The sequence below is a fragment of the Podarcis cretensis genome, assembly GCF_951804945.1.
Source record: "Podarcis cretensis genome assembly, chromosome: 2".
Lineage (NCBI taxonomy): Eukaryota > Metazoa > Chordata > Lepidosauria > Squamata > Lacertidae > Podarcis > Podarcis cretensis.
Genome location: NC_137171.1, coordinates 229693 through 244351, shown reverse-complemented (window position 1 = coordinate 244351; position 14659 = coordinate 229693). Strand labels below are relative to the sequence as shown.

General features: G+C 47.8%; 1 protein-coding gene across 1 annotated transcript in view; it reads left to right on the top strand.

Annotated features, from left to right (window-relative positions):
- The first annotated feature begins 6973 nt into the window (after positions 1-6973).
- Positions 6974-14659, top strand: part of COLGALT1 (collagen beta(1-O)galactosyltransferase 1) — a 32510-nt gene continuing 24824 nt past the window's right edge. Inside the window, exons 1-3 of the mRNA XM_079967823.1 lie at positions 6974-7410; positions 10506-10616; positions 11707-11824. Of these exons, the coding sequence (XP_079823949.1) occupies positions 6989-7410; positions 10506-10616; positions 11707-11824 (651 nt within the window). The 5' untranslated portion in view covers positions 6974-6988. The remainder of the gene's footprint in view (positions 7411-10505; positions 10617-11706; positions 11825-14659) is intronic.

Sequence of the window (14659 nt, the reverse complement as noted above, 5' to 3'; positions counted from 1 at the left end):
CTCCATGTTGGCACTGTGTGTTCCTCTCTTCCTTGTGTGATTCTTCTTTAATATGGGGACAAGAGTGAAGTCTCTTCTGCATTGGCACTCATTATATATGGATTCTGGGTCAGTGCACATTTAACATACAGGGTACTAGCAGAATTTATATGGCCCTTGGTCGCAGTGTATTTGCAGGGCAGTTGGGGTCAACTTTGGCTGGCAAGACTCAGTTGAAAAGGTGTAGATGGGAGAGGTAGAGAGGACGTGAAGTGCAACGGAGCCAACTCACCAAAGCTTTGCAGTGACATCTAAAGTCTACAAGCTTCTAAACGGAGATAAAGAATGTACAGGAGCATCTTGAGAGGTTAACAGAAAAGCACAGCCAGATGACTGCAAGCCATGTCCACGTTTGGCTGGCACTGCTGCTTATAGCTGTCAAAGGAAAAGATGTTCCATAGCCCTTCCCTGTGGGTGGAGGCTGAGCAACCCAATGGTCTGCACAAGAGGGGGAGGAGGTAAATTCTGAAGCACAGGAGCTCATCATGTTAGTCTCCCAGTGACACCCCCAGGGAAAGAAAAAGCAAAAAAAAAAAGGCAGGCAGCTTTGTTGCTCCATTATTTACATCTCCCAGAGAACAGCAGTCTTTGTAGTGTCAGTCATAGAATAGTGAAACAGGTGGAATAGCAGGTAAGTACATTGCTTGGAAGTCCTGGGTTCACATCCCTGATCAGCCATGAAGTTCCTCTGGGCCAGTCACTGTTTGAACCTAGCCTAACTAAGGTCGCAGCTGCACCTTGCTTTTAAAGCAGCATTATACTACTTTAACCGTCATGGCTTTCCCTAAAGAATTCTTGGAACTGTAGTTTAATCCCCTGAGTCCTTATGTCTAGTGCTTTCCAGCCTTATAGGGTTTTTTGCCGGGGGGGGGGATGAGTGAGTGAGTGAGTGAGTGAGTGAGAGAGAGAATCCTAAGAATCCAGACTTTTATACAAAAGAAAAAGGCCCACTTCACAGTGAAAGGCAAGTCCTGGTCCCACTCTATTCTAACTGGGTCAGACCACACCTGGAGACCTGGGTCCAGTTCTGGACCCCACAATTTAAGATTGAGAAGGGTGACCAAGATTATCAGGCATCTGCAATCCAAGCCTTATGAGAAATAGTTGAAGAAGCTGGTGTGTTTAGTCTGGAAAAGAGGAGGCTGAGAGGAGATATGAGAGCCATCTTCAACTCTTTTCAGGGAAATCTGTCCCATGGAAGAGGCAGCAAGCTTGTTTGCTCCTGCTGGAGGGTAGGACTCGAACCCATGGCTTCAAATTGCCAGAAAGGAGATTCCAGCTAACTTTCTGACAGTAAGAGATGTTTGACAGAGGAACGGTCTCCCTTGGGAGGTTGTGGACTCTCCTTTCTTGGAGGTTTTTAAGCAGAGGTTGATAGGTGTGGGGTGCTCTTGGATTTTTTCATAGAGTACGGATGCAATGTGTGCAACAATGCAATTCTCCCCTTATTTACTCAGAAGGGGGTAGGGGAATCCACTGTTGAATGTGGCTTTCATTATTATTATTATTCCCTGCCCATCTGACTGGGTTTCCCAAGCCACTATGGGCGGGTTACAGCATATATAAAAGCATAATAAACATTACACATTAAAAGGCTTCCCTCTACAGGGCTGCCTTCAGATGTCTTTTAAAAGTGTATCTCCTTGACATCTGATGGGATGGTGTTCCACAGGGAGGGTGCTACTGCCAAAAGGAAAGTGCAAGTTCCATGCATCACACAAGTTCTAGATGGCCATTTGCCATGGTTGCTTCAGTTGAGATTCCTGCATTGCAGGGGTTGGACCACATGACCCTCAGGGTCCCTTCCAACTCTACCATTCCGTGAGTCTATGATCCTATGAATCCTGGAGTTATGCAGTTAACTAAGATTCAGTGTGCAAGACTTTTCCCCTGCTTTGCCCCCTTGACCTTTATCCTGCTCTTCCTACTCTGGCAAAGCTTTTCTCCATTGTTTTGCCACATTTAGCTTCAGCTGCTTCATTGTTGACCAGCTCAGCTGCTGCTGAATCCACAGGCATATCGACAGCAAAAAGAGAGAGAGAAGGCAGCTCTTGTAGGACATTCTAGTATATATTAGGTAAAGGGACCCCTGACCATTAGGTCCAGTCGTGGCTGACTCTGGGTTTGCGGCGCTCATCTCGCTTTATTGGCCAAGGAAGCCGGCGTACAGCTTCTGGGTCATGTGGCCAGCATGACTAAGCCGCTTCTGGCAAACCAGAGCAGTGCACAGAAAAGCCGTTTACCTTCCCGCCAGAGCGGTACCTATTTATCTACTTGCAGTTTGACATGCTTTCGAACTGCTAGGTTGGCAGGAGCAGGGACCGAGCAATGGGAGCTTACCCCGTTGCGGGGATTCGAACCACCGACCTTCTGATCGGCAAGCCCTAGGCTCCAAAAAGTATAAAATGAGATCGTAACACTTGCTGGAGGTGTGGTGGGATTGGGGGAAAAAAAAGGATTTTTGGGATATTATATAAGAGGAGCTGAAGAATTTGTTTTGTTTTGTTTTGTTTTAATAATTTTTCATTAAACTTCCAATTTATAACAAATCAAATCATAATCCAATTCAAAATAATAACAAATTAAATAAAAATTAAAAAAACCAAATTACAATCTGAATTATTAAATTTCAAATGGACTTCCCATATTCTAGACCTCTGAAGAACTGTGAAGAATATGTTTAAGCAAACCTTTATATATATAAAAAAAACCCAGAAGCTTTCTTGTTGAGTATTTTGGACTCGGATATACCAAACGAAAAAAAGAGAATATTCTTATATGCCACAACGGCAGGTAGAATATTAATAGCTAGGCATTGGAAAAGTGAAAAAGTACCAACAAAAAAGGAATGGCAGGATAAGCTATTTTTAATATCTCGAGTTAGCAACAATGACAGATGCGATTAGGAGACAACCTAACCAAAATTCCAAAAGGAATGGGGAATATATAGAGATTATGTGAAAAACCAGTGTCCCCAAGTAAAAACTTGGATTTGCTTTGATTAACTTTTGCAAACCACAGTATGAATTATTAGTATAGTATGTGGAAAACAGTAGAAATGAAGAAAGGATAATAGGAGCAGTTTAACAAATAGATAAAATAGACCTGTTTAGAGGAAGATGGAAGTCTATTTGAGAAGAAAAGGAATGAAGATTAAAGAATATGGTGACATACGGTAAGTCAATATGCAAGACTGATGGATTTATGGTTGCATGTATGTATTTGGTATGTTTTTTCTTATTTTCTTTTCTCTCTTTTTGCTTTTTTATTTCTATATCTTCTTTTGTTTGTAGTCATTATTTTGGTGATTTTATTGTGTATGTTTGTAGTAAGTAATAAAATTAATTAAAAGCATTTTTTAAAAAATGTCTTCCTAATCACCTGCATAAACCTGGCGGCACAGAAAACATTTCAGCATGGAAGCAGAGGGCAGCAGCTGCTGAATCTCTCTTGGCACAATATTCCACAATACCGGAATGTGATTTGTTTTGAGGTACAAAGCTTCTCCATCTTAGGATGGGCAAACAGGTCACAGAATTTCTTTTCCTGGCCCTTTTTCTGCCCTCCTCCTTTCCTTTCAGCAACACAAGTGAAGAGGGGGAAAGCCTTTTCCCTTTCCTTCTAGACCACCTTCTGGACTGAGCGAGAGGCAAATGTGGGGGAAGAAGACGGCAGCCCAAGACTTCTGGGCACCTGAGACAGACCCCAAGATGGCACCCTCTCCCTGCCTGGGGAGAAGGGCTGAGGGAAGATCTGCATCAGGAACAAGCGGGAAGGAAAGACTTGTCAGGATCTGCTTCCCTGGTGGATCCTGGCCCCTGAGGCAGCGCCCTCCCCTTGCCTCCTGCCCCTCACTGAAGTCTTATCTTTGTCCAGGGGGCGAACTTCTCCACTGTCCTCCATCCAGGCAAGGTGCAGGCCTGACCCAGCCGGGCCAAAGCCCTCAGGGAGGTAGGTGTTGATGCACTGGAGAACCTTTATCTGTTGATGCTGCCATGCAAACAAACAACATTGCTTCTTATGCTATTAAAGTCTTAACATAAAAATAGTCAGTGCTTTTTTCCTGGTGGAATGCACTGGAACCCAGTTCTGGGATGGTTTTTTGGTCAATCTACTCACCTCTATCTCCCCAAGCTGTCACACTGCAGGATTTGAAGTCCAGCAGATCTGAAGGGCCACAGGTGCTGCATCCCTGATCTACACCAGCAGACCTGGCTGCAGCCGTGGCACCATGGGAGTCACCTGTTGGACTGGGGAGAGAACTCTGAACAAGAGACCTACCTTTGCTGCCAGTGCTGTTGAGAAAGAGCAGAACCAAGAGCCAAGGAGGTTGGCTTAAAGAAGAGGCAACGCTGTGCACTTAAAGGTAAAGGTAAAGGTACCCCTGCCCGTACGGGCCAGTCTTGACAGACTCTGGGGTTGTGCGCCCATCTCACTTAAGAGGCCAGGGGCCAGCGCTGTCCGGAGACACTTCCGGGTCACATGGCCAGCGTGACATCGCTGCTCTGGCCAGAGCCAGAGCCAGAGCCGCACACGGAAACGCTGTGCACTTATCTTGGAGCAAGTCTGTGGGACTGCTGAATGGGTTTGCATAGGATTGGGCTGCACAGCAGCACTCCTATGCAGACTGACTTGGGAGTAAGCCCCACTGAATTCTTATTCTTAATGGGTTTAATATTAAATCCAGTGATCGCCTTTCAAGGCAATGTACAAACATCATCTGAAATCAAACCACACAAACTATACCATCAAACCAACAATGGCAATAATGTTTAAACTATCACTAGTGATAGAACAGTGACATCACACTCAAAAGCTACTTAAAACTGAGTAGCACTTCTTTTTTAATATTTTTTTTTATTGCATTTTTCACAAAAAAGAACAAAAAAGCAAATTTTCACAAACATTACAAAAGAAAAAGAAAACATAGATTAAAAAAAGAAGAGAAAAAAGGAGATTTTAACATAAAAAACTCACTTTCCAATTATAACCTTCAAAACCTTATTTTCCTTACTTCCACCCGCCTCCCGATCTTGTATTCTATGTAATAATTAGTTCAGCAAGCTCAATCTTTGTTCATTTTGATTCTTGATCCCTCCCTTTGTGCTCTTCTTTATCTCAGTCACTAGAACCCCTTCTTTTCCTTTTCAATGTCCTCAACATTCAAAGATTTTACAGTGTTTTTGTAGATAGACTAAACTTCTTCCAGTCCTCTTCCACCTGCTCTTCCACCTGCTCTTCTCCTTGATCTCGAATTCTGCCGGTCATTTCAGCCAGTTCCATATAGTCTATTACTTGCATCTGCCATTCTTCCAGGGTGGGTAGATCTTGCGTCTTCCAATGCTTTGCAATAAGTACTCTTGCTGCTGCTGTAGCATACATAAAAAAGTTTCTGTCCTTCTTTGGCACCAATTGGCCGACCATGCCCCTGAGTAGCACTTCTAAGTAAACACACAAAGGCAAGCCCCCTGCCTATTTAGAGGGACAAACAGCACCCACTATTTGCTGGGACAAACAGTAGCAAACTTTCCAGCTGTTGGTAGTTGTGCGTATTTAAACACACCTGGATCACCACTATGGGGACTGAATAAAGCAGGCTTTCAGTTGGGTTAAGCAAAGGGACTGTTGTGTTCAAACATCCCCCCGGGACAGAAGATGTGTGCTTGGATCACAGTCTTGTTCTGATGCAACTCCAGATGTTCTAATGCAGCTGGCTGTGACTATTTCCTACAGAACATACTATGTGCAGATGCATTTGCAGCATCCCTGGCTGCAAGGAGTGGGGGGGGGGAGGGGTGCTGGGGGGGAGGTTATCTTGGGACACAGAGCTGCAGCTGCACTTCCTGCCACTCCACTAAATAATTCCAAGAAACAAACCTGGATCTTGTGAGTGTCCAGCTGGCAAATCTGGACAGGCCAGATGCTGGAAGACACCCAAAATGGCTGATAGGACACTGTGTCAACATTTTTTCATAGTGTTGGTGGGAGCCTTGCAGATAATCTCATCAACCCAGAGCTAGAGAGAGACACCTGACGACCCCTCTAGATTGATTGTCCAGTTGCTCCTTTCTCCCAATGATCAACTGAAATACTGTATACTCCTGTCACCTCAGCCCACTAGATCCAGTCCTGCCCTCTGGGACAGCAGAGAACATGTCTTTGCCTTGAACTGTGTGGTGGTGTAGTGTGGGAGGGACCACAGGGCGGCTGCCCCAGGCGCAAAATTGTTGGGGGCGCAAAGTTTCAATGCTTGGTGCTGTCTCAATACAGCTTTGCGCTTCTGTCACAGGGATCCATTGAAAATGGTGTCTCCATGTGAACCAAGAAGTGACCTCTCCTGACAATGCAACAATTCTTCTTATCTCTGCACCTGCGGATCTCTTGGATGATGCTCTTAGTTGAATGTGCATACGCACTCCATCCGTTTCCCTCCCTCCACGTGGCCCTGGGCACTGGCAACCCACACTATGTCACTGGTTCTGTGTGGCCATCCTGCAGAGAGTTGAAGAGCACCATCGCATCCCCAACGCCAGTCCTTTGATCCTTTTCTCATGAGACTTTCTCACCTTATCCCTGTCTATCTTTACTGCTCTCAGCTTCCTTGTATGCTGTACTTCTTAATATGTAGCACCCAGAAGTGCCGTACTGATTTCATCTGCGTTTTAATTAATTTTAAGTGTATTCATTCCTTTGTGGGATTTTTTTTGGGGGGGTGTCTTTAAGTTGTTTTTATTTACATTTTAATTTTATGCACTGTTGTAGAGAGTTGCTTAAGTGGTTTATAAATCTGTCTCTATAAATATACCGCCCCGCCCCCGCTATGTAATCCGTATTTGCCCTTGCGGAGGAAGATCCAGTATTCAAAAAACCAAAAAGCCGTTGTCCCCAACCGTCTCTGCCCGCCTAAGCAAAGCAGCCCCCTTCTGCGAAGCGCCTCTGCGGCCGGAGGATGCCTTCGCCAGCCGCGTGGCTCGCTCGCTGCTGGGAGCGCGCAGCCCGGGCGCGTCCTCCGGAAAGGAGCGAGGCGCGCCGCCGCCCCGCCGGCCTGGCGTTGGTGTCGGAGGGCCGCCTTCGGGGGCGGCTGCTTCCTGGCGGGAAGGCGGCGCTTGGTGCTCCGGGCGAGGCGATGGCGGCGGCGGCGGCGGCGGCGGGGCCGCGCCGGGGTGCGTGGCTGGCGCTGGCGGCGCTGCTGGCGTGGAGCGGCGGGCGGGCGCGCGGCTACTTCCCGGAGGAGCGCTGGGTGCCCGAGTCTCCGGCGCGGCCGCCGCGCGTCCTGCTGGCCCTGCTGGCGCGCAACGCGGCGCACTCGCTGCCCGCCGCGCTCGGCTGCCTGGAGAGGCTGCGCCATCCCAAGGACCGCCTGGCGCTTTGGTGAGTGAGCGAGCGAGCGAGGGGCCGGCCTTGCCGGGCGACCCAGTCCCAGGAGCCGCTTCCCAAGCCGCTTCCCATCGCGCAGTTCCCGCGCAGCCTCGCCCGCCGCCGAAAGCCCAGCGCGCTCGCCGCGCAGCTTGCTCGCGAGGAGGCCGCTCCGAGCCGCGGCACTCAGATGATGGCTGTGCGGCTGCCACGCGTATGTTTCGCCCGGAATCCTAGCAGTGTAGAGGGGGGAGGACACCGAGGGTCATCTAGTCCAACCCCCTGCCATGCAGGAAACTCAGCTCAAGCAAGCAGGGCCAATGGCCATCCGGAACTTGTGGAGCGGCGCGTCCACGCTCCACACCCCATTTTCAACAGAGTGAGACTCTCCCCCTTTTTTAGGGTAAAGGTAAAGGGACCCCTGACCATTAGGTCCAGTCGTGACCAACTCTGGGGTTGCAGTGCTCATCTCGCTTTATTGGCCGAGGGAGCCGGCGTACAGCTTTCGGGTCATGTGGCCAGCAGGACTAAGCCGCTTCTGGCGAACCAGAGCTGCGCACTGAAACACCGTTTACCTTCCCGCCGGAGCAGTACCTATTTATCTACTTGCACTTTGACGTGCTTTTGAACTGCTAGGTTGGCAGGAGCAGGGACCGAGCAACGGGAGCTCACCCCGCCGCAGGGATTCGAACTGCCAACCTTCTGATCGGCTAGTCCTAGGCTCTGTGGTTTAACCCACAGCGCCACCCGTGTCCCTTGCTTTTTTAGTTCCCAGTAAATATGGGTAGAGCCGTGTTGCTGAGACGATTGAGTCCATACTCGGGGAAGAAAACAGCCACCTCCAGCCACCACCCAGTATGCCTCTGTGCATGCATGCATTTGGTGGGCTTTGGCCCATGTAGTCCGGCATCCAGTGGAAGCAGAACTCGGGTGCAAGAGCAGATCCCCGCTTGTGACTCAGAAAGTATCTTGAGGCTGCAGAACTTTGCCTTCCCGTCTACTCCATGAAAGATTAGAAAGCAGCTTTGGGAATGAGCACATGAAAATTACTAGTCTTCAAAAAACAGAGCAAAAACGGTTTGCGCACAGAGTAGCCAGCTGGAGGAAGGGGAGAGGAAATGTCAGTAAAGACAGTTTACAAAAGTTTGCCTGCCTGTTTGTCAAGATTACTGTACATGAGTGGCTTGGGCTGAAGTTGTTTTGCAGCCAATTCCATCCGCAGGCTGAAATTCAAAAGTGAATTTTCATTTTATTTTCAATATTTATCAAAATACTGTATTTCTTTGGCTTTAATAAAAAAAATGTGAATTATATCAGCAGTAGTGGCTGATAATTGATCCCTCCCTTGATGGTGGTCTTGAATAAAATCCCTCTTCTGAAGCTGACAGTCACTTTGGCACCAAAATGCCCCCCACCCAAACAGATACTGTATCACAGTAAGGAAGGGCAGGGTTAATTTTCCCCTTCCTTGCCTGCTTTGATACTTTTTAAATATCATATAGATACGTTTAATATCATATATTAATTTTGTGTGGTTTTTGAGGCTGTGCCTAGTTTTTGGTTGATGTTCAGTGGACCCAAAATCGTCGTTCACTGTGAAATTGGTTTGCAAGCCTTTGGGCACCAACATTGCTCTCCATAATGGCTGGCAGCCTAAGTCAGAATCCATTTCAAAAAGATGTAATATGATACCTCAGAACCTGTGCAAAGTGCCCCCCCCCCCAAAAGGCAGCAACATTTCATTACTGGAACATCTTGCAGCTATGGAAAGTGTGGTAAAAGGAAACACTGGCCGCCTTCTGTCTCCCCCTCTCCTGTTCTGGCAGCTGGCCAGGAGGATCTGAGTGGCTTGACAACCCCAAGAGGCCCTGATCTGATGGGGGGGCGGCTCATCCTAATGAAGAATGGAGGCAGAGTAATAGGTGGCAATTTGTCAGGTTTAGGGAGATGTAAGGATCATGATGCACATAAGAATAAGAAACATACTCATTGTAAGTAGCAAGGTTTGGGAGGAGGTTAGTTACAGTCAACAAATTAATCTGCAAGAAACGTGATCCTCAACATACATGGCCTGAAGAACTGTGAGATCGGCTCACACAGATCTCCACACTGACTGGGGCTGACAGGAGTTTCTAAAATATCAGATGCTATGGGCTTAGGATGTCTCATCCTGGCTCGGAATGAGGAGTGCTGTCTGATCTTTTAAAAATATGGTGGGGTAATCATAGCTGGGGCACTCATGGGTGGTGGGTGGGAGCTGTAGCTGGGCAGGACATCCTTTGTTCTCCTGCCCCCCCACCCCCGCCGCATGGAGCCAAGTGCAGTTATTGGGCCGCAGGATTCCCATTGCTGCTTTGGGCCTTCAGGACAGGGCTGTCCAAAGAAGCAGCAGATTTGCTGACCCACAGATAAAATCCACGTGGGGGAATGGATGCAGGGGGAAGGGAGAGGACCAGGCTCCACGGCGTGAGAGTGGCACAGTCGGAGGGAGGCAGAGTCTTCTGGAGAAGGCGTGGGAACTCTAGAGCCATTTCTGGAAACTTGCCTTTGTGTGGGCCTTTTCTTCTCTGAAGGGAATTGCTTTCCTAAGCCAGGAAGGGCTCTTGATGGTGCTGCACATCCCTGCATGCTGTGACTTGAGCATCTGGTTTGACGTTGCAGCACCAGTTCTCTGAGATCCTCCTCCCCTGAGTGAAGCAGACCCCAACTTTGTTGTGTTTTTACATTTGTCAAAAGTGTTTCTCCCAAACTTTCCCAAGTTACATCAGCTCTGTTCCTGCAGCTTGAGTTTTTCTTTCACTGTTTTATGTTCTGCTTCTTGTACTTCACTTTCTATGCTTGTTTTTTCTTTAGCTGAACTGTAATTTTGTACATTTTTTAAATCATCAAGTGGGGTTGGTTTTTCTTGGAGACTGTAAGTGTGGGGTATATTCAAAGTGTGGGGTATACATTTTCAAATGAAATTTGTGCCCAGTTAGAAACCTGTGCAGATGCTAAAATACTGGTGTCCTACATTTTGGGTAACCTTGGCAAGTGGCTGTTTGCAAGCCTGGAAGTGTGAGGTGGGGAGGAATGAAGCTTCCAAATCCATTGCCTTGCGCGTCTTTTAGGGTGGCAACTGATCACAATGTGGACAACACGACAGCTGTGCTTCGGGAATGGCTGATGAATGTACAGAACATGTATCACTCGGTGGAGTGGCGGCCCATGGAGCAACCCAGGTGAGCAAACCAGCATTGTGGGGAAGGGAGGAGAGAAAAAGGGCTCCAGTATTTGTGGGGAGAGGTGAAGAGAAGGGAAAAGAAAACAGAAACTTGATTTGAAGAGGGATCCAATTCCCAAGGAGAGAGTGAGAACACAGAGACTGCTCTGTGGCTGAGTTCCACAAACTTGTTTTTTTGCCTTATGTTTTGCAGACATAGCCTTGTTGATGGACAGCTTGTAGAAAAGGGTGGGTGGATTGCATAAGTGAGTCAACTTGGGTAGCCCCACCCCCACCCCGTTCCCCTGGACAGCTCTGTTCAGCAAGGCAGGGCATGCACCTCGGACACTGCACCACAGGCACATCAAAACTGCACATTGTGGCCACGGATGAATGGCCCAAACGAGGCTTCTGGCGAATGATACCCTGTGGCCAGGCTGTGTTTACTCTGCATTTAAAAATAAAATGAATTCAAATTCTGTGCAAGGAAAAGCAGCAGCTGCTTCTAGTATAAACTATGCAAATTGAACAGAGTTGTGTAGTTTCCTCTTGTTTTACACAATTCTGCAATTTGAACTAAATCTATTTTACTAGTTGGGAGGAAAGGCAAGATTCTTTGCAGTGCCAAGACACTGGAAACCTTTACACTGTAATCCAGTCTACGTCTACTCAGAAATAAGTCCTACCAGATTCCATGGCACTTGCTCACAGGTAAGTGTGTAAAGGACTTTAGCAGCCTCTTCTGCTTTCAGCACCTACTCTCCCTGTTTTTCAAGCTTATCTGTGTCATAAGGATAAGAGCCAACTGATGAAGGTCACAAAATCCCTTGGGGTAGCAAAATGCTTCCACTAGTGCAATGGCACTCGCCCCATCTGTTCTGGGGGGCTCTCTCAACCCTCCAGAGCAGATCTGGAGAGGGCATGGGGATGCATGGGAATGGGAGAGGGAGACGTTCTGTAGAAAACCTTGTGCTGGCTGAAGCACTTTGTTGGGTATCCCCCATCTGTGGGAATTAAGCGCATCTAGATTCCTCCGTTGGGGCAGGTAGGGTGGGGAAGAAGGTGATTTCTTTATGTGACCTCACCCTGAGCCTCGCTGTCCCTGGCAGGTCCTATCTGGATGAGGAAGGTCCCAAGCACTGGTCCAATTCCCGTTATGAACATGTCATGAAGCTTCGCCAGGCAGCGCTGCAGTCTGCCCGGGACATGTGGGCTGACTACATCCTGGTAAGGAGAGGCTTGGGAGGGAAGCCAGGGTGGGGGAGCTGCATTTCTAAGATCTGATGGCTGACTTCCAGGGACCTTGATTTAGGGCATCACTGTATGCTGTGTGGCAGCACAGCAGTCTGCACATCCAGGAGGGCTTTCAGCGCATGCTAGTGCCCTGCTCAGCCGCATAGCTGAGAGAGATAATCTGGAGACCAGTGTGGGCTGCACAGTTTTAATTCCCATGGCTGGGAAACAAGCCTGACTTTTCTAGGGATACTTCAGTAAACAACTGTGTCATTTAATGGTTATAGTGTTTGGGCTGGGGATGCCTCCTTTCAAACCAGCCCCACTTTTTGCTTCTGTCAGATTGTGCAGCTGTTCCTTTCCCTGTGGTTCATTCCCTGTGTTAATTGTAGGTGGGAAGGATGTTTTTGGATTTTGGACTTCAGGTAATAAAACACCTTTGCCGTGATAATCCCTCTTCACCCCACCCCAGGCAAAGCGGAAATCTGAGGATGATAATTCTGACTTAGCTTTATAGGGTTGTTGTAGGGATTACGGAGAATGATATGAAGCTCTTTGTGAATAATTTGCCTAAGCGCTGAGGATTGTTTTTTTACACCCCCCACCTCCCAAGGAAATTTGGGAGAAGTGAGCAGACTTGTTTCCAAGCTTTCAATACATTCTGAACCAGGGCCTCCCCTTTGACCTGGGAAGTAGCTTTGGCCAAGCCAAGGGCCCCTGATGTTGCACAGAGAAGGGAAGGATAAGTGTGCCACCAAGGGCCCTAGGGCAGAGGTTGCTAAGATGACGCCTGTGGGTGCAAAGGTGCCCTCATGGCATTTTCCCTGTTCCTACCAAGCCTCTGAGCCCCCCACTCATGGTCTTCCTCCTGAGTCATGAAGTGATGAGGTCACCCGTCTCTCCTCAGAAAAGTACATAGAACTGAAAGCGGAAGTTGGTGGAGCAACACTTTACTTCATTTCCTCTTTCAGCCCTGAGGGCCTCCCAAACCTCTGGATAATTCTGCAGATCCCTTGGGAAAGTGAAGCATGTATGTTTGCACTTTTTCTCTCCTCCTTTCCCTGGGGAAAGAAAACCTTTCTTGCCAAAGGTTGCAGGCAGCTTTACCTGCAGCAATTGTATGTTGATTGCCCTCTTAGAAGACAAAGTCCAGCAACTGGAGGAACGTGTAGCTACGCTCCAAAGAATTAGAGAGCTGGAGCTCTTCTTGGAAGCAACAGAGCACACCGTCTCCACCAAGGAGGAGACAGGGGACTCCCCTGAGAAGGAGGCTAGTTCACCAACACAGGTGCCAGATATATGGAGAAACGTGACTCAGAGAAGTAGGAGGCCCAGGGTTCGCTCTGATTGTTTAGAAATACACAATCGCTTTGAAGTCCTCTCCCCTAGCATGGAAGACGAAGAGCAGACTCCATTTGAGGATCTCTCCCTCGTTACAGTCGATCAGATATATGAAGACGAGCAGCAAAGTCAGTCCTCAGGGAATGTGCAGGTGACCTTGGAACGGACAGCTCACGGAAGAACCCCGACCAAACCTAAGAGGAGGCGTGTAGTGGTGATAGGGGATTCCTTACTGAGGGGAACAGAAGCAGTGATCTGTGGGCCTGACAAGATGTCTCAGGAGGTGTGCTGTCTCCCCGGGGCTAAGATCTAAGATGTAACAGAACGACTGCAAGGAATCATAAAACCCACTGACAAATACCCTTTCCTCTTGGTTCATGTGGGAACCAATGACACTGCAAGCAATAGCCTCCAGAAGATCAAAAGAGACTACGAGGCTCTGGGCAGGGAATTGAAGCAATTAAATGCACAAATTGTCATCTCATCTGTCCTCCCAGTTGAACGACGTGGCCCAGGGAGAGAGGGAAAAATAGTGGAAGTGAACAGCTGGCTTCGCAAATGGTGTAAACAGGAACGGTTTGGATTCTTAGATCACGGACTGCAGTTTCTTGAAGATGGACTTCTGGCAAGCGATGGGCTGCACTTCACAACGGTTGGGAGGAATGTTTTTGCCAAAAATCTCAGAAACCTCATCAGGAGGGCTTTAAACTGACTAATGTGGGGGAGGGAGACAGTGCTCCTGAAGATGATGAAGATGATCATCCAAATGTCATAGACCAAATGGAGCAAACAGCACGCAGATCTAGTGGTGGGAGGAAAAAATCCTTAAATAAGAGACATGGGATAATGATTAATGGACTTCAATGTCTGTACACTAATGCGCAAAGCATGGGAAATAAACAAGATGAGCTTGAGCTCTTGGTACAGCAGCAAATTAAGTATGACATAATAGGCATCACTGAAACCTGGTGGGATAAGTCCCACGACTGGAATGTAATAATGGAGGGATACAATCTATTTCAGAGAAACAGACCACACAAGAAAGGAGGAGGAGTGGCATTATATGTCAGGGATGTGTATACCTGTGAAGAGATCCAAGATTTAGAATCTCAAAGCCAAAGTGAGAGCATTTGGGTAAAAATTAAGGGAGAGAAGAATAACAGAGACCTCATTGTGGGAGTTTACTATAGATCCCCAAGCCAAACGGAGGACATAGATGATGCCTTCCTGGAACAGATGGCCAAGCATGCAAAAGGAAGGGAGATAGTAGTAATGGGGGACTTCAATTACCCGGATATTTGTTGGATGTCAAACTCAGCCAAGAGCATAAGGTCAAACAGATTCCTCACTGGCCTTGCAGACAACTTCATTGTCCAGAAAGTGGGAGAAGCAACAAGAGGAACAGCCATTTTAGATCTGGTCCTAACCAGTGTTGATGACCTGGTTAGTGGGGTAGAAGTGGAAGGATCATTAGGCGCGAGTGATCAT